An 18,056-nucleotide genomic window follows, 5' to 3' on the forward strand; every position below is an offset into this window, starting at 1 on the left:
GGGGTCCTGGACAGCCCTGCTCTCCATGGGACCCCAGCCCTGCTTCTAGCTGGGCCCAGGCCCTTGGCATCTGGGTTGGTTTTATTCTCCAGGACAGGTTTTAACTCCGTGTTTACCTCCTGCTAATAAAGCTTTTTCATTTCCCTCATGAAATGGCATGACTTGTGCTGCTCATGGGTCTCTGCCCCTGCACTCCCAGTGCCAAAACCCCCAGCCCTGGCCATGTCCTGCATGGCATGGTGGTGGGCTGGTGCTGCAGGCAGCTGCCTGCCATGCCCACTCCCACGGAGAAGAGCCCTGGCTGTCCCGTGTGTCCCCAGCTGCAGGCTGTAGTGGCACACCAGGTCAGGCAGTGGTGCCGAGGGTGCTGGGCTTTGGGGACTGCATGTGTGCGAGGCGGTGGTGAGCCTCAGGGCTGGGTGACCGCCTGGGCAGGGGGCCCTGGGTCCCATGGGACACGGCATGGTGGCACCCCGGGTGCTGCAAAGCTCAGGCTTGGCCGGTCCTGCCGGTGTCCGGCCCTCTGCCCTCCTAGCTGCCCTTGTGCTAATGCCTGGCTGAGCTGGGATTACTGGAATGCCGGAGCAGCAGGTCCGGGCGCATGCCACTGGCAAGGGTCTCCAGCACCAGGCGGGGGGGGCGGGGGGGGCTGCCTGTGCTCTAACTGTAGCAAGAGGAAGACAGAAGTGTTTTGGGGCTCAAAAAAAGAGTTTGGGGTGTTTGCTGTAGACTGCAGCATTGCTTGTGCTGCAGTGATCTGTGGAACAGTGCTCACCTCTAAACCTGTCCTGCTAGCTCCTGCGGGTCAACGTATGAACGCTTTCGTTTAACAGCTTCAAATGCCTGAATTTTTCCTGCTCTGCACAGAACAGAGCCCTTCTGAAGGTCAGCCTGATAATGCAAAGGGTGACAGTCCTCCTGGGCAGGAGAAAATAAGTGTAAGTAAAACTCTCTTCCTAAAGAGGATTTTGCTAATCTTCAGCTGGCCTTGCCAATGCCCTCCAAGGCTCCCGGCCCTGCTCTGGGGCTTAAGCAAGAGCTGAGCAAACTAACTTCTCTTTAAACTGCGGCCTGGGCCGTGTTGATCCGTCTTTAACGGAGCCAAAACACTGGGACCAGGTGGGCGAAGCCACAGTGACAATTGAGCAGAGCTCACCTGCCCTTTGGTGGTGGTTTGCCTCACAAATCCCTGCTTGCTTGCACAGAGACGTCGCGCCACAGAACGGGCAGGACCTGCCTCCTCTCAGCAGGTGCTCAGTGTGAAACATGAGGCTCCCTTGCTTTGAGAGAGCCCAGATCATTTAATGGCTGGATTTAGCTTTACTAAGAACCAACTTTCTAGAGGAAAAGAAAATCCCTCTGGTGTCTGGAGAGAGCAGCTTTTACTGGGGAGGTGGAAGAGAGGGTTTAGCAATGCCATGGTTATTAAGACCTGCGGGCCGCGGGTGCTGTAACGGCGCTGAAGCCAGGAGCCTCGAGGGTGGTGGTGGTGGTGCAGAGTGGATGCTGGGCTCCCTGGGGCTGGGGGGAGAGGCGCCCCGTCCTGGGGCAAGGGCCAGCAGCCCGACCTCGCGGGTGGCGGCGGGTGCATTCCACAACATCGTGTGACTCCTGTGCTCACGGTAGCAGGAATGTCTCTAGGCAGGTTTCAGCACCTTGTTTTATTACAAAGATAGGCTTTTCCAAGAGTCTGCCACTTCCACTACACAGCAGGTAAGGGCACTACACCCACAACACGTGCCAAAGTTTAAAAACATCTTACAAAGGGCTCGGGGTTCAAGGCAACACTACAAACCCTCAAGCTTCTGCTCTGTTAAAGTTGTTCCTTTAAAATGGTTGTAGCAACTACTTTTTTTTTTTTTTTTTTTGCTTTGGAAAAAATTAAATAATAAAGCAATAGGCCCCAGTACACAGCCCAGTCACATCACCTGGAGGCAAACCACACTGTCAGCTCACCCATATCCCTTCCTCGTAACCACATGCGGCTCTCGCTTCCATGGCCCTTTCCCCACCTCCAGCCAAGCTCAACGTTCTCTGCTACCTTGGTCCTTCTCACCCTCGCCTTCCCTGTGCTGGGCCTGCCTATATCTGGCAGCTATTCACAGTTTCTAAAAGAAAAAAAAAATCAAGATTTTCTTTTTGTGAAATCACTTTCAAAATAAAATGTAGCCCAGCTACATTCTTAGAGTTTCTATTCTGAAGCCACATCCTCAGCAAAGACATCAAAACCTCCACAGTGTATGTACTTTTTCTGTAGTTCCCTTAAAAAAAAAAAAAAAACCAAAAAAAAAAAACCAAAAAACACCCCACTCTGCTCCTTCCCTTTCCCTCCCCTCCCTACCCCCTCCCCCCCAACATACTGGATAAAGTCTATCATTTGTTTTAAAATAGATATCTATATACACATACACAATTCTGACGCTCGAATTTCTGACAAATGTGGCATTACTGGAAACGATGGGATGGAGGCCACCTGTCCACGGCAGTGAGTCACCCAGGAAGGGTTTTGGTGAACCAAAGTCATCTAATACCAGGTTGCATCCTCGCCAGCTGGATGAGTTACGGAGGCTCACCTTAGACCCTGCCTGCAGTGAGGTAGTAACTTTTTTTTGTTTGTTTGTTTGTTTTTCTTCTTCTTTTCTATTTGGCAGTTTGAAAATGCAGTGGCTACAGCTTTAGCCGTCATGGGCAGGTCACCGTTGCCTGCACGTGAAAGCTGGCTTCAATCACGTGGCGTTAGCTGTGGTCCAGCCTCCATCGGGGCCTGAGGGACGCGGGAGGAGACCACAGCGGTCACGGCTACCCTGGCTGCAGAAAGGAGAATGGGCCACCAAGCTGGGACGGGGGGTTTGCCCTGGCACGGATGCTGCGGGACGGCAGTGAAGTTTCGAGGTCTCGGATGAGCTCTGTTTGTGGGCACAGTGGGACCCTGCTCGCTGACCCTGGGGGGGGGGGGGGGCGGAGCTTTCTGCCTTTGCAGCTTGGGGTGCTGGAGCTGCTCTGCAAGCCTGTGTGAGCGAGAGCATCGTGCTGCAGGGGATGGGGTCCAGGCCCTTTGCCTTTACGGACCCCAACAAGGACTGGATGTGCAGCAAAACTGCGCTCTCTTGGTTGCTCTCAGGCAGCACCCATGGTGGGCCGGGTCCGAAACAAGCAGAAGAAGCTGCTTTAGGAAGACCCCTCTGTAGCACTGACCTTGTTTCCAGTGATGATCGCAGGGAGACGCTGGGGCACGTGGGGCAGAGGGAGGGAAGATGCTACTGGTGTTTTGCCCTGCACGTGGCTCAAGTTCACTCTGTCACAGGGATGTGGGCAGGAGCGAGCCCCTCTTGGCACGAGCGGCGTTGGCAGGGCTGAGCCGGGGCAGTGCCACGGATGGGTGCACAGCCAGTGTGGCAGGGAGAGTGCAGCGCCAGGCAGCAGCACCTGGAAGGTGGGCGGTCAGGGGGCATCTGCTGACCCACCCCAACTCCAGTTCACTGCACACGCAGCTCTGGGGCCGGGGGAGCTGCCTCTCCCCCACTGTCTAGAACAGAACACGCTCCCCCAGCTCCATAACAGCTGTCCCCGTTAGGGAACGAAGTGCTCCCACCACGCTTAGCTACCTGGGAAGCAACCGCTTTGTCTCAGCCCCGAGTTCCCCACGTCTCAGATGGACGAGTGGTTATGTTTACACATACAGTACAAAAATTAAAAGGCACAAAAATACACAGAATGCAGCAGAGAGTGAACAGTTGATAGAGTCCCTGGTGCTGGAAAAACAAGGATGGCAGAGGGATGGTGTGGAAGGGGGCTCAGGCGCTGCTCCAATGGCCTTTGCCATCTCTGCTCGTTACTCCCTGAGGCTACCCTTCTGCTCTGCGTCCATTGTTACGGCTCCTGCAGCCCGGTCTCCCCTCCCGAGGACCCACACACAGGGATGCATGGGGCCGCTGACCGCTCGGGTGCTGAGCGGAGGGAAGTGGTGATCTGAGCTTGCCACAAGTGTCACGTCTCCATTTCTGGCTGACAGCAAATAAATTATGGGTGCCACAGTGCAGAGCAGAGGGTTGTTGAGCTGCTCAGAAAGGGGTCTTGTGGCTTCTGGTTAGGTGAGGGAGCCCTTCAGCCGCGGGGCAGGCCCAGCCCCGCCTCAAGGCTGGCTTGTGAATGACCCTGGCAGACGCGACCCACGGTGTATCCATGGCTGAAGGCAGGTTCCCTATGGCACTGTGCTGCGGAGGAGGTCACTTCCAGGACTGCAGTCGGCCTAGGCTTCACTGCAGCACTCGTAGATGTTATCCTCCATGAGTGCAATCACTTGCTCAAACTTGTGCTGGAGCTGGGTGCGCTTCGTCGTGGGATTGGCATCCAGGGCAGCCACGATCTGCAGGAGACGCGAGCAGGTTGGTGGCTGAGGCACGGCGTGCAGGGGTGCCCACCCGCCAGCCCCGCTCCCCCCGCCAGCCCTGTTCAGCCCAAATCCCAGTCAGACTTCTGACGAGGAGCCCACCCTGCCCCACAGCCTCGGCCCCCTCCGGCTGCTCCAGGGGACAGTCGAGCCCCTGGGCGGGGGGAGGAGAGGAGGAGAATGTAACCAAAAGCCATTGCAGTAACAAAGCTCAGGGTGCAGCGCTAGCCCGCAGCGTGGGGTGCAGGGGACCAGAGCCAGGCAGCGCCAGCGCCTGCGGCACGTGCCCAGTTATTTTGGGTGTGGACTGTATCAGCGCGCTCTGCCCTCCTTCAGCCTGGCCCAGGCAAACGCTGTTAAAGTCAGCCAGGAATAGCCAGCCTTCTCTTCCAAGAAGTCATGAGCCAAGGGCTAGGAGAGCAGGTGCATCTGTGTGTGCATATACTGCCTATGTGCGTGGGATGACACAAAAAACAATAATTCCTTTTCCGTGGGACTGGATGCAGGCGTCTGACCCCTCGGTTACAACATACCGCTTGTCATTCCCGGCTCAGGTGTGCTGGGGCCCGACTGCAGCTGAGCCCGTTTACCTGGAAGCGGTATCTCTTGGCGTATTTGTATATCTCAGCCATGGCGACGTTCGTGTTGAATTCATTCCGGTATTTCTGTATAAAGACAGAACAAAGAGGGGAGGAATAGTAACGTGACGCAGCAAGTGAGCTCAAGCCCATCAGCAGGCATTAACTAGACTAAAAGAAGGATTTTTCCTGGGTGTTTTTGTTACTGTTGCATTGATGCAGCTGGACTTTTGCCTTACTCCTTTAAGGAAGGTGTATTTGCTTACATCAGAAAAAAACAACCTCCTCAGTCTTTTTAAAGCAAAGCTTAGATGCCCACACTTGATAGCACTGTTTTCCCCTCAGTGCTCAAAGCCATCTCAAAGGACGGGGCAGCACGAGAGCTGGGCAGAAGAACACTGACGGGAAAAAAAAACCTGCTCAGTGGCTGAAGCTGAACCACCGCGGGGAGATGGTTTCATTTTGAGGAAGCTGTGGCGCATCGCTGGCAGGACTTGGCTCCGGAGTGTGGCTGCCAGCTCCCGGAGCTGGTAGCAGGGCCAGCATCCTGCAGCCCGGCCGGCTGCCAGCGCGCTGCCTGGGGCTCAGGGCTGGCCTTGGCAGCGGGTGCCCGGGGGCCAGCTGGCCGGGGGCTGCAGAGATCCTTTTCCAAACTTCCTGGCTCTGAATTTTGCTTTCAGCTCCCAGTGGTGCCAAAGCTAGTTATGTTCAAGCTAACTCGGGGGTGTTTACTGCAGCGCTGGTTGTAATTGAAGATGCTTGGAATTAGGTCAGACGAAGTTTGTGCCTGGAAGTCTGAGGCACAAGATCCGTTCCTGTTTGCTCCTTCCAGCATCTCAGCCGTAGCCGACTGCAGCCTACCTGCGTTCTGTGCCACTCCCGCTGCCAGGCAGAGCGGAGCGGGCGCGTGCTCCTCACTCCGGCAAGGCACTGAGCCTGTAGACCCGGCCCCGGCGTGGGGTGCTCCCAGACGAGCCCCCGCCGCCTGCTGCGGCCCAGCGCCTTACCCGCGACTCCTCCGCGAGGTGGGCGTTCATCTCCTGCTCGCTCAGCGGGGGCATGTCGTGGATCTGCTTGTAGTAGCGCTGCACAATCTTCCGGTACTCGGGGATCTCCTTGGCATACAGTAGTTTATTGGTTGGGGAGTCCTAGAGCGAGGGCGAGATACTGAAATCAGACACCATGTTGTTCTGGCTGAAAACTTTTTATCCTGTCTGCCTGACCATCAGAGACCGACCTCAGCTACAGCTGGGTTCAGGAAACAGCTACGTCCTAGGTGCCGGCGCTACGCAGCCAGGCGTGCGGGGGACCCAGGCACAGAGCAGCTGACAGAGGCGCTTGCTCAGACACAGCAAGGTGCTGCAGACAGGTGCCACCCGCCCGCGGAGCCGCAGCACCGTCCCTCTGCCCTTCCTCCCGGCGTGAGCTGTTTGTTAGCTACAGCGCTGCTGAAGGTGGTCCCTTGCAGCAAGGGCAGGCTAAAAAGCATGCACGGGTCAGACGCTCTGCAGATGGGTGTAGCACCACTGTGTCAGATAAAACACTTGCGCTCCGTGGCTCTGCGTGTGGAAAGTGGTACCAAGGGAAGGGCTTCTGCACGCATTTACTGAGGTCTCTTGAGCAGCCAGCTTGATTTAAACCGAAGAACAAAGCTCTCTCACAAGCTGAACTTTGTCAGTTGAAATGTTGCTCTTGGATTGCTCTTGTAGCTTTGATTTATTTTGCATTGGCTTACCCAGCCTGCCTGGCCTATATTGAGTGCATGTGAAGTAATTAACAGAAAATACGGAGTTCTCTTGATTAATGTCAGCTTGGACAAAGCAGCCTTAACCGTGCAGCCACACACTCGGGTTCCACCCGTGAAGGCATAACCCCACCTGTGCTCCTTGCAAACACAAGCATGAATTATTCTAACCTCGAGGCAATCCTGCCCCGCTGGTGCCATTACCCTGGGAATGAACTTGGCCGGCTGGCCGAGCGGTGCAGCCCCATGGGAAACAGCCCCAGGCTCTGGGACACGGGGAGGGGGTAAGATCAACGCGCCCCGACCCGGGAGCGCGGGACTGCTCCCTGACGCTGGTGCAGGTGGAGAGGGGAGGGAGGCTCGCCAGAGGAGACAAGCGCGGCAGGGCTGCAGCCGCAGCAGCAGCACCTTCAGCCGTATCTGGCAGTAAATAAGGAAGCCTGGGGTAGCTGCAATCTGCTGCTGCAATATGTAGTGTGGCTAATGCTGCAGGGGAAATGGGAAATGGGCACCAGGCTGTGCCACCAGATCCCACAGCAGTTTATTTTCAAACCCAATGACAAAGCATTACAGGAACACAGCCAAGTTACAAAGCCTGCTCACAACATATTTTTTTTTTTTCCCCTTAGAAACACAAGAGAGAGAGACCCATGCTGCCTCTTTTTTTGAGTTATTCTTTTAATTTGTGTCTGATTTGTCCACTCTGTACTATGAAGAGATGGGCACTGCTTCATTAACTGCTTGTGCACTGTAGCTGTATGGAGTCTGTCTGCTCTCCCATTTGCAGTATCAAGAGCGACACGCTGAATCCAGGGGAAAAATCCAGCCTGGAAAACATTCAGCGATATGCTGTGTGTATATGCAAGCTGATTTTTATGCTGAGGATTTATTCTTCCCACATTACTCAACAATTCCTTCACTTACGCTATTGTATTCCTGAAAAATGTTTCCATCTGCTGTCTGACTCCAGCTGACCCCTCTTCCCCTCACCCACGGCTTGACAAGGACAAATTGTAGGTGTTTCGTAACACAGGCAAAAAAAAAGTCCAAACCCCAAACAAACAAAAAAATCAGGCGCGCATTAGATCTTCCTCCAGTGTCACCCTCTCCCAGGGAAGGCTTCCTGTTGCTCTCAGCCAGGGGATGCGCTGAGCAGTGCCCATCTCCCGCCCCTCTCGCTGTAGGTCCCCGCTACGTCACGCGCCGTGCTGCAGCCAGCCCCTGGGGCGGCGGGGGGACAATTCACAGCATTTCTTAATAAAACTTATTTATGTTGGGAAGTTTCAAATGTCAACACTGCTCTCAGCCAAGGCAGTGGGAGAACAGAACGCATGCGCGCTGGGCGTCTCGCCGCCTCCCAGCCCCGTGGGACGGTGCGTGGGAGCCCGATGGCGGGAGAGGAGCTGTGGCCCGCGCTGCCTCGCCTTTGCTGGGAGCAGGCTTTGCTTCCCAGGCGGGTGTGCTGAGTCCGCTGGGCTCTGACCAAGCGCCAGAGGCGGCCAGCGTGTGACAGAGACGCTGCCACGGGAGGGGAGCACCAACTGCTCCACTGGCAGGGCTGCGGCAGCGCCCGCCAAGCGCTTTCCGTGCGCCGATGCGTGGTGCCAAGGGGATGGCCTGGGCGGCCCCCTCACCTGCACGGGCGCTGGGCTGGCACTGTGTTCCCCGGGCAGGCGCAGGCAGCCCATGCTCACGAAGGCTCGGCTCACGAGCTTCTCACGACTCTCCCAGGTGAGAGGCTGTGCAGGCACCGACAGCAATAAGGCAAGCTTCACCTGAAGCCACCTCATTTTCCATCCTGCCACTGGGAGGGTACCTGGTCCCTCAGCTGCTGTTACGGGATTGGCACGCTGCTACTGTCCCCTAAAGCAGCCCTGACAGGGGGAGCTGGGCTCCCGTGCCTGTGCTCAGCGCAGCGCTGACACCCACCCATGCTCACCTTGGTACACTGCACCCCTGCCCGAGCCAACCACAGCAAATACGCATTTGCTCATGTACCAGCTCAGCCCCGTCAGGGCTGAGCGAGCTGCATGCTCTCCTGCGACACAGCACAGCTCATACGGCCACCGGGTAACACCGAGCACACAAGCCAGTGGCTGGGTCCCCCTCTGTCCTCCGAGCCCTCCGGGCTGGGGCCTTGCCCTTTGTCCACCCTGCCTGTGACCGTGTGCTCCCACTCCCTGACCGCGGCCTGTGACAGAGGAGGTGCAAATTGCAAGCTCAAGCCTGAACAAAGTTTGGGGAAAAGGAGGAGGAGAACTCATTGTTGGAGACAGCCAAAACTCAACTGCATCAGCCTGAGCTCTCAGCCAGCCCCGCTGCTGGGGGAGGCTGGACGGGTGACCTGCAAGAGCCCCTTCCCACCCGTACAGCTCTGTGCCTCTGCGAGACGCCCTCTCTGGCCGGTACCTTGCCCAGCTGCAGGTCAGACAGCGAGCAGGCGTCAATGAAGGCCTGGGCTATCACAGAGAGACAGGCGTCGATGTGGTCTGTCTTGTCGATGTCGAAGACGAACTGGGGGTTCTTCAGGATGTTGACCCAAAACCTCAGTGGCAGGCTGTGAGGGAAACAAGCCAGGAACACACACCGGGTGAATGTTTGTACTCCAGAGGGAGAGGGGAGGAAATGCAGGAAAGATGATGATAGAGAGTGAATAGTATAGACCAAAAACATGAGGAGCCAGGTTCTGCTATTAAAACACATCCTGGTAGGGTATGGCCTTCTGCCTCGCTAGAGGGGCAGGGACATGTCTGCACCCTCAAGAGACCTTTCCTCAGGCTGAAGCACGTGGCATGGAGAGGAGACTTCACGTACAGCCTCATCTAGGCACGTGCATACCCTGCTCCTTCAGCAGCTCCCTGAGCCAGCTGTGGACCAGGCGGGACACGGGCAGGTCTGCCTGCATGGGGCTGGCAGACCAGGCTTCCTCGCTTGCTGAGTTCTGTAACAGTGGTGTCAGCTCCTTTTCTGCCTTCCCCGACAGTAACCGTCATCTGGTTCTGATGGTGAGCCTGGCCCTGTGAAATGCATTTCATGTGTCTTTTTTTTTCTGTTCTCTCATAATTTTCTCCTTCAGTTTTTTCAGGGCTCACTTGGCCACACCACAGTTTCGGTATATCACACGCCCGTCCGACCATCCCTCCTCAGCAGCTGAGGAGTGAAAGCCACTGTAAGTCTTTGCTCTACTGGCAATTAAAGGTAATGAAGGGTATGCAAATCTGCAGCTCAGTGGTTGCGTCTGCATGCCTGCTATCCCAGCCAAACCTGTTTTTAATTTTCACATGTTGGGCTGGAAACAGTTACTGTCCCTGCAGCCTCAGAAGTGCTGAGCCTCTCCTCGACGCTCCCTCCAAGCTCCCTGCTCTCCCTGGTTAAATCTCCTGGTTTGTTCCCTGCTCTGTTTCCCCCCTTCACTTTGGCTCCCCACCCTGTCCTGCTGCTCGCCACGTCCCTCAGCACCGCTCCCGGCAGGTCCCCAGCGCTGCGGTGCCCACCAGCACACTGCTGTCACAGCACCCGCTCCTGGAGTCCTGCGAGTACGCTGGAGTCCTAGCTTGATTACAGAGATAAGTTGGGAAAAGTGCCCCTGAGGGCTGAAAAGCGAGAAAGCAAATGACAAGGAGCCAAATATGCTGTTTTTAAAATCTCCATGTTGTTTTAAGACCTGACATGATTTTGGACTGTGTCTCAGATCTCCAGTGCTTAGAGCTAACACCGTTGCTGTCTCCCGTCGTCCCATCCCTCTTCTGTTTCTCCTTCAATTATTTGCATTAGTGTGCCAGTTTGTTCTGCCCTTTATCTGCCTATCCCTCTTCCTCCAGCTCGCCGTTCCCCTGAGCCCTGTGTTTGTTCAAAGCTCCCCAAGCCTGAGTTTGGCTTCTTCTTTCACCACTTGCTCCACCACCCCTCCTGTTTTCCAAGCCCCTCTTCTACTTTTAGCAGCCTAATGATTAGTCCAGGACCCCACGGCTTTGCAGCTGCTGCTCCTGAGAGACGGAAGGAAGGAAAGAGAGAAACTTCGTCTTCCAAACCTGTTGGTCTTCCAGATGTGCATAGTGTCAGGGTCTGTGATCCCTCTTTTCTCTGCTTGCTCCTCTAGGAAGTCAAAGAAATACTTCACGGCCACAGGCGGTTTATCATCTCGGATACTGAGAATGGCTTTGAACAAGTCATCCAGGAACTTCTGCAGCGTGCCCTGCGGGACAAGCGCACACCATGGGGACTGGGGAAAGCAGCAGGACTCCAGCCCAGGAAAACAGCGTGAGGGGCTGCGACTGCTACGCACAAGGGAAACCCTTTGCTGCCAGTTGGATAAATGAGAAGAGAAAGGGGATGCCGAAGCATGGAGGGAAAGGTTTGTTTCTGCATAGCGATATAATTAGTTTGCATTTGAGTTTAATTTCTTTTGGCATCGAGATTTTCTTTCTTACTGCTAGGATCTCACATCTGCGATTGTTCTGCACAGTAAATACAAAGACGACTGGAAACTGCTGGCCATTCTTGTGATCTCTGCTCCAGTGAGGCATCACACTGGGATTAAAGATGGGCCAGGAGCCCAACTGCTGGAGCCGAGCACTCGTAGAGAGTGGGGAAGTTCAAATCTGAATTAAGATCGCACAGACATTCTCCCTGCTCCCAGAGCTGAGCATCCCATCTCCTCTCCCTGCAGGATCTCTGGCTGGGGAGGTGGGTTTGGGTCTAAACTGCATCATGAGCCCTGAGGCGGTCGGCATCCCTCTCGTGTGCACAGACCCCAGACCAGCCCGGGGAGATCGTGGGGGGCTTCGCGCAGCAGCACTGCTGCTCGGAAGGCAAGCTGGAAAGCTGGAGGGAACCCAGGGAGCCAGTGGTGCCCGGCAGCCTCACTAAACATTCTCCAGCCATCCAGGACAGAAGAGTCCCACCACCTCTCGAGAGTGGCCAGCCCACAGTGCTCCTTCCCAAGAGTGGACTTCTCGTTACAGACCTCCAACAACAACCCCCCTGCCAGGAAGGAGGGCATCCCGCCTCCTACCTTTGTGGAGAGCAGCCTGGTCAGGTAGATCTCTGGTAGGACTTTCTTCCTATGGCTCTGTCTGTGGGACTTCTTATGTTCAACTGATTCATCGGTTGGGAGAACCTGGGCCGATATAAAAGACATGTTCAGAGCACTCCTCTCTGCAAGTGTCACACTGAATTTTCCTTCAAGTACAGAATTTCAGCTGCCTATAAGATTCAATTAAAAAGCAGCTACTCTGTTATAAATACACCCTTATATGGCTTTCAAAAAGGAATTCAGAATACTCAGTTTTTCTGACATTTGTTTCTCTTGCACTCTATTGCCTCTCTCACGCTAGACAAAGAAAATGAAACAATCCATCTCACTTTGCCTGTCAGTCTGCTCGCCTTCCTGGTCTGCGCAGTACTCCTGTACGGCTGCAGTTAGGCTCCCAGGAGCAACACACAAAGCTTCTGCGGAAACCAGCTTTTCTTAGATTTGGAAAAAGTGCAAGAACGATCAGCCAGTATTCCTACCCTGGCCTTTTTAAAAACAAAAATGAATATTCCACTGGTCAGGTCTGTTAATTACTGCCCTGTAATGACCTAGCCAGCCATTTAAGTCCATCTTGGCACTGTTTCACACGTGCACATTCAGCTTCCCGTCCCTCCTGGCTCTGTGTGTACGTGCGTGTGCGTGCATTGTGTTTGTATTCTGTTTGAGCATGGAAACTTTAGCAGAGAAAAAAAAAAAATCAGGCTATAAAATATTGTTGTTGTCCGTAACACTTTTCTTCATGACAGCTTTTAGCTTTTAGCACTTCATACTTCGAGTGTGGCGCGCACGCAGGAACTAATAAATCCCCCAGCCCGGGAAGCAGGCAGCGTGCCGGGGCTCCCGGGAGGTGACTGGACCAGGGCTGTGCAGGGTGCTACCGGTGACGCTGCGCCGCGCTCCTGCCGTGCTCCTGAGCTCTCTGTGGCTGCTGACAGCTAGATCAGGCATAGTAATTACTTGGCCATCCTGGTAATTTTTTATGATGTCCCATAGCACTGAAGCTTGTCTACAGATAACCTTTCCGCGCCTCTGTGAGCCTCTCTGAAGAAAACTAACGAGCCCTGATCAAGCTTGTTCATCATATCTGATGTTCCAGCCCACGGAGATGAATTACGTTAATAACAGCGAGGCTGAGAAGATTTTCTCTTCTTTCATGACATTTACTGAAAAAGCAGGACCCAGAGACTTAAGTGCAGGAGAGACAAGGGATTGCTGCACACACACAGCCTGACTGGTCACCTTGCTCCCAGCGCCCTCCAGGCTGCTGCCCTCCAGGGGGACGTGGCCCCACCAGCCAGCCTGGCAGCAGAGGACAACCCGGGCCCCTGCCCGGCCGGGGGGTCGCCACAGCCCGGGGCCTGCCCGCCCCAGCGCGGCAGGGACCAGCTGCTGCCAGCGATGGAACGGCCTGTTTGGCACCCTTCGCAGGGACAAACACAACAGCTTCCATGGTCTGCTAACGGGTGGCTGGCGTAAAGGCGAAATACGCTGAAATATGCAGCAGATGGATGGGCACTCCTTCACTGCTGCAAGGAGCCCATCCTCCAGCGCCCCGCCGGCCTCCCTAGGCTGGGCGGTGCTGCCCACCCGCACTCCGCCATCATCCTCGCTGTCACGGCGGCAGGAGGGGTCTGGGGGAGTGGAGCCACCACTGCGACCCATCCCCTGGCCTGCAGGTGCCGTGGTGCAGAGCGGGTGTCCTGGCACGTCGGCTCTGCTCCCAAGAGCAGGAGAGGAGAGTGGCCCCCGGCCCCCCGCCACGCAGCCACCAGCCCCGCAGCCAGCAGCACAGTACTTACCAAGTGGAAGTACTTCTCGGTGTCCAAATCCTTCACTGTGAAGCAGAAGAGAGAGAAACAGAGGGGCTTATTTGGGCAACGCAAACAGAAGCCACGTCTGCAGACAGCCTCTGTGTCAGGAGGCGTTCCGCCGTCCCCAGGGACCCCAGCACCCCCCCCGCGCGGGGCCGTTACAGCCCTGGCAGCCTGCGGGCCGGTGTGCCTGCTCTGCCCAGGTGCCCCTCGCTCGGCAGCGGCAGTCGCAGCCCACCTCAGTGTCTTCCCTGGCACGAAGGTGGCCTGGCCGATGCCCAGCGCTGCCCAGTGCACGACTACAAAAGGGTGCTGGTAACACCAGTGCAGCCCTGCATGGGCTAACACCACAGGTGTTTCTGCCTGGTCACCAGCAACGGGGGAGAGACACGAGTCGTTACCTCTGCTCAGTGTGGCATCCTTCTTGTCCGACAGACTCATGGCCAGCGACGCCCCTTCGGGGATCTGCGGAGGAACGGAATATCAGATGTTGACGACCAGGCCCTTAAAGTTGCCTCCCATGGAGCTGGGAAGGGCCCCGGGAGATCCCGGGAGCTGGGTGACGCTGGTGCAATTGCTGCTCTGTCACAAACGTCCCCTGTGCTTGTCCTGCCCTGCTCCTGCTCCCGGCTTGGAAATCGGCAGCAACGGCACTGCTTTACACGGAAAGGGTTTTTAAATGCAACTGCAAGATAATGAGGTTCTCAAACCTGGCGGGAATTAGGCAAATACACGTATCCAAGATACATTTTGGGATGGCAGGTAATTTGAAGAGGAAAGAGCGCTACGCTGTGCACATGCTGTTTGCATTTCCCTGGAAGGGGAGAAGGAGCCCGGCCGGAGCCTGGACCCGCGGGGCTGGCAGCACCTCTCTGTGCTGCGGCTCCGGCTCGCGGCGCAGCGGGGCACTGTGCCAGCAGTGGGGCTCAGCGGCACAGCTGTTACACAAATAACAACACCAGTGAGTACTCAGCTCCGTTCTTGATTTTCCATGCACTGTTGCAGACCAGTGGGGATTACGCTCCCAGGCAGACCAGGGAATATGGAAATCACACAAAGATTTCTGGTTTCATTTATTTTTAAAAGGAAAAACGGTCAAGAAAACAATTTGATTTGCCACGTCTCGCCACACGTTTGGCCCCCACTCCCCTATGGCACCGCTAGCCCCTGCTCTCAGGGCAGGCAGCGACAGCTGTGCCAGCGGTTTCAGCAGGAGCACAGATCAAGAGCAGAGTGATACTCATCAGCCAAGCTGGTGGCCGTTGGGAATAGGAGGGGTTTTTTTTTCCTCCTCTTTCTGTTGTCAGTAATAACTTGTTTTGCATGAAGAGTGTTTAATTAGTTTCAGTGTGTTGCAATATTAACGAGCTTCTCGCCAGGGCAGATGTCTATTCCCCGGAAGCTGTCACGGAGCTATGGCAACCTCCCTGCTTGCTCCTGATAATCCTGTTTTTGGAGGGGAACCACAGCTCACCCCTGAGGCCAGGCAGGCCCCAAGGAAGCAAAGCCTTCCCGCAGCGCTGGCAGGTTTACCTTGTAATGCGCTAACGTGTTGAGTTTCTTCCTGCCGTCCTCCACCACCGAGGTGTCGTCGAGGTCCCGGAGGATGTAGCTGTCAGTGCTGGTGGCGAACCACTCTGAGGACAGAGAAGGGAGAAGTGAGACCCCAGCCTGGAGGAGGGGCGTGCAGCAGGGTCTGGGGCGCCAGGGACCGGCCACGCAGCACTCAGGACCGCACAGCCCTGCTGCCAAGGCCTCCGGGCTCGGTGAAACCAGAGCAGATGTTTAGCAACGGTCTCCAGGGTTAGCCCCTCGAGCAGGGATTTCCAGACTAGAGGAGGCCTGGATGGAGCTGGCAGAGGTGGCAAAGGCTCTGCTTGGAGTGAGGGAGGAGCACATCCCCGCTTCCCCTCGCCCCCAAGGGCCGTGCGGGACCTGCCTCGCAGAGCACCAGGCAGCTGAGATGCTGCGTGGCCGGCACATGGCCACCGAAGGCTGGCGGTGGCTCCGTGCAGGGCAGAGCTGGCCCTGTAACTGTGAACAGGGGACATGCTATGCATGCAGCTGAGGGGAGCGGGGACCTGCCACTGCCCCAGCCCAGGGCCTTCGCCTATGGAGAGTCCCTCTGGCACTGACGGCACTGAACGTCACGCCTCGCGACCGCTGCCAGCTAGCGCGTGTCTCCTCATGGGCTTCGGCTACCAGCACTGGGCTTGGATCCTTCTTAAATTTTGGGAGAAGTTGGCCACTGGGTAGGTAAATGACAGATCGGAATCTACGGCCGGGCAGGAGGCTGTGGGCTCAATCAGAGTTGCTTATGCAGAGACACGTACAAACACGCCCCGTGCAGGCGCAGGGGTGGTTTAGAGGGCACCTGTTCTGGGGCTGAGACCATAGGCTTTAAAGGGTGCGAGGCCAAGCACCCCTCTGCTCCACCTGGGCTTCCCTAAAGCTCCTTTCCAGTTATGTGGCTCCCTCCTGCCCGCCAGTATCTGGTCCCATCACTGAAGAGCAGCCTTAGGAACAGGCTGCCTTGGTGCCTGCCCTCATCAGTGCTGCTTCACTCGCCACCCTCTGACAGACACCACAGCCCCTGGGCAGCACCAGGTGCTTCAGCTGGCTTTCAGGACCGGCTGCTCCTATGCACCTCGTCCTTACCGAGGTCAACGTCTTCCACCCGTGGCCACTGGGAGTAGGGAACATTCTTGCAGAAGGCCTCCAGAATCTTCTCCTTCACTTGGCTGAGCGTGTCCGTGTCCATGGCCCTGACGCTCAGGGAGTCCATCCCGCAGCCTTGGAAGGAGACGTTGAGGTTCTGTGGGCAGAGGCTGGGTCAGGGGCGAGGGGGTGACCCGCCCAGCTCAGCTGGCTCCCAAGGACGCACGGAGGCTGCTGCGCCCACACAGCTCTCGCTGGTGTGCTCTGGGCCCTGCGCGGCTGGAAATCAGGCTGAACAAAGGCGATCATCCAGGCCTTACCCCCAGCTAGAGGCGCTGATTTATAGCCCCCCAGGCTGAAGGCCCCTGTTTGTTGACGGAGCCAGGAGGACACGGGGAGCGACACTGCAACCTTCCTTCACGGCTGCCTTGCTAATGGGCCTTAGCCCTGACACAGAGACCACCTCGGGGGCAGGAGAAAAGGTCACCCCCATAAACTGTCATGTCCTCAGCTTCTTGGCTCCAACCGGTGACTAATGGGACCGCCAAGGCTCATTGCTCAGCCTCTCCCCGACACAACGGCCCAGCTCCTTTGTTTAAACAAGCTCGAAGCACACCGCAGGCTGGGTCTGCGGCAGCGCTGGAGCCCACCACCAGCACCACCCACTGACCTGCTCCAGAACATACTGGACAGCGGGACAGGCAGCTGCAAGGGGCTGCAGGCTGCCACAAACACTGGCTCAGACCTCAGGGGTGCCCAGGTACTGCGGCAGTCGCAGCAGAAAGCCGCAGGGCAATGAGAGCGACTCTTCCTACAAAAAGCCCTCTCCGCTTTTGGGAGCTGTGCCAGGCCAGGCTGGCGAGGGCAGGCAGAGTCCAGGTGCCTTCTCCTCTAGCAAGCTGTGCAGACCTGAACGCTACAAGTGTGGTGTCTCCCTCCTGCCAGGCTCTGCTCTGTGACAGCCTCAGCCCTGCTGCTGCTCGTCCCCTCCGCTCCCTGGCGTGTCCAAACCCGAGGGCAGCACTGCGCCTTTGTTGAGTGGCGAATGCAGCCCTGAAGCCACCACGCTGCCCGACTGGCAAGCCCAGGGCAGGAAGCTGCAGATGCCAGGAGCATTGCTTGGGCACAAGCACAGCTGCCTCTCAGGACTCCTGGTACACGCGAGAGCTACGACCGGGGTTTTCACAGCCTCGAGGTTCCTCTGCAAACGCTGCTCTTAAGCGTCAGGATACAGTCAGCATCCTTGGCTATGAGAACAACGTGAACGCGCCGATGAAGTCCGGTTTTCTCCGTAGCATTAAATGCCAATGTACTTTCACATTGTACACTGTGCGGGTGTTCTTTAAAGCAGACGTTCAGTTACCAGCAATGTGGGAGGTTGCTGGTGAGCTAGCCCTAAGCCTGCATTGCTCTCCTTCCTCCAGGATACCCTGTTTGCTTTCATTTCTTCCAAACGAAGTAGGAAGCAGCCGCATTTCCCCTGCTCAAACTTATGAAGTTACCATTTTTGTCAAGAAAGCTAGTATTTTGCGCCCTGCTGCTAACCACTCTCGGTCTGTAAATTCACAGGTCAATTGGTAACAGGAATCTGCAGAGGATGTGGGGCTTGAACCTGCTCTGCATTACGGTGATGCACGTCTGGGGTAACCCACTGACTTCAGCAAAGCTGCTCCAGATTTATGCCAGGTAATTGAAAGCAGGATTAGACCCAGGCTCTGGAAAGGCATCTGCTGAATTCTGTGTCAGGCACTGGGGGGAACCGAGCCCTTGACACGCACAGCACTCACCCGCCCACAGGAGGCATTCTGCAGAACCGCTTTTCAGCGCCACTCCTCTGACA

General features: G+C 56.3%; 1 protein-coding gene across 1 annotated transcript in view; it reads right to left on the bottom strand.

Moving 5' to 3' along the window:
- Nucleotides 1-3,648: 3,648 nt before the first annotated feature.
- Nucleotides 3,649-18,056, bottom strand: part of PLXND1 (plexin D1) — a 77,186-nt gene continuing 62,778 nt past the window's right edge. Inside the window, exons 27-36 of the mRNA XM_086755568.1 lie at nt 16,217-16,373; nt 15,092-15,195; nt 13,960-14,023; nt 13,547-13,581; nt 11,727-11,831; nt 10,744-10,907; nt 9,122-9,269; nt 5,976-6,116; nt 4,981-5,055; nt 3,649-4,366 (exon numbers count right to left, since the gene is read on the bottom strand). Coding sequence (XP_086611694.1) covers nt 4,250-4,366; nt 4,981-5,055; nt 5,976-6,116; nt 9,122-9,269; nt 10,744-10,907; nt 11,727-11,831; nt 13,547-13,581; nt 13,960-14,023; nt 15,092-15,195; nt 16,217-16,373 — 1,110 coding nt within the window. The 3' untranslated portion in view covers nt 3,649-4,249. The remainder of the gene's footprint in view (nt 4,367-4,980; nt 5,056-5,975; nt 6,117-9,121; nt 9,270-10,743; nt 10,908-11,726; nt 11,832-13,546; nt 13,582-13,959; nt 14,024-15,091; nt 15,196-16,216; nt 16,374-18,056) is intronic.

This window comes from Chlamydotis macqueenii, chromosome 10 (assembly GCF_036417535.1).
Source record: "Chlamydotis macqueenii isolate bChlMac1 chromosome 10, bChlMac1.mat, whole genome shotgun sequence".
Lineage (NCBI taxonomy): Eukaryota > Metazoa > Chordata > Aves > Otidiformes > Otididae > Chlamydotis > Chlamydotis macqueenii.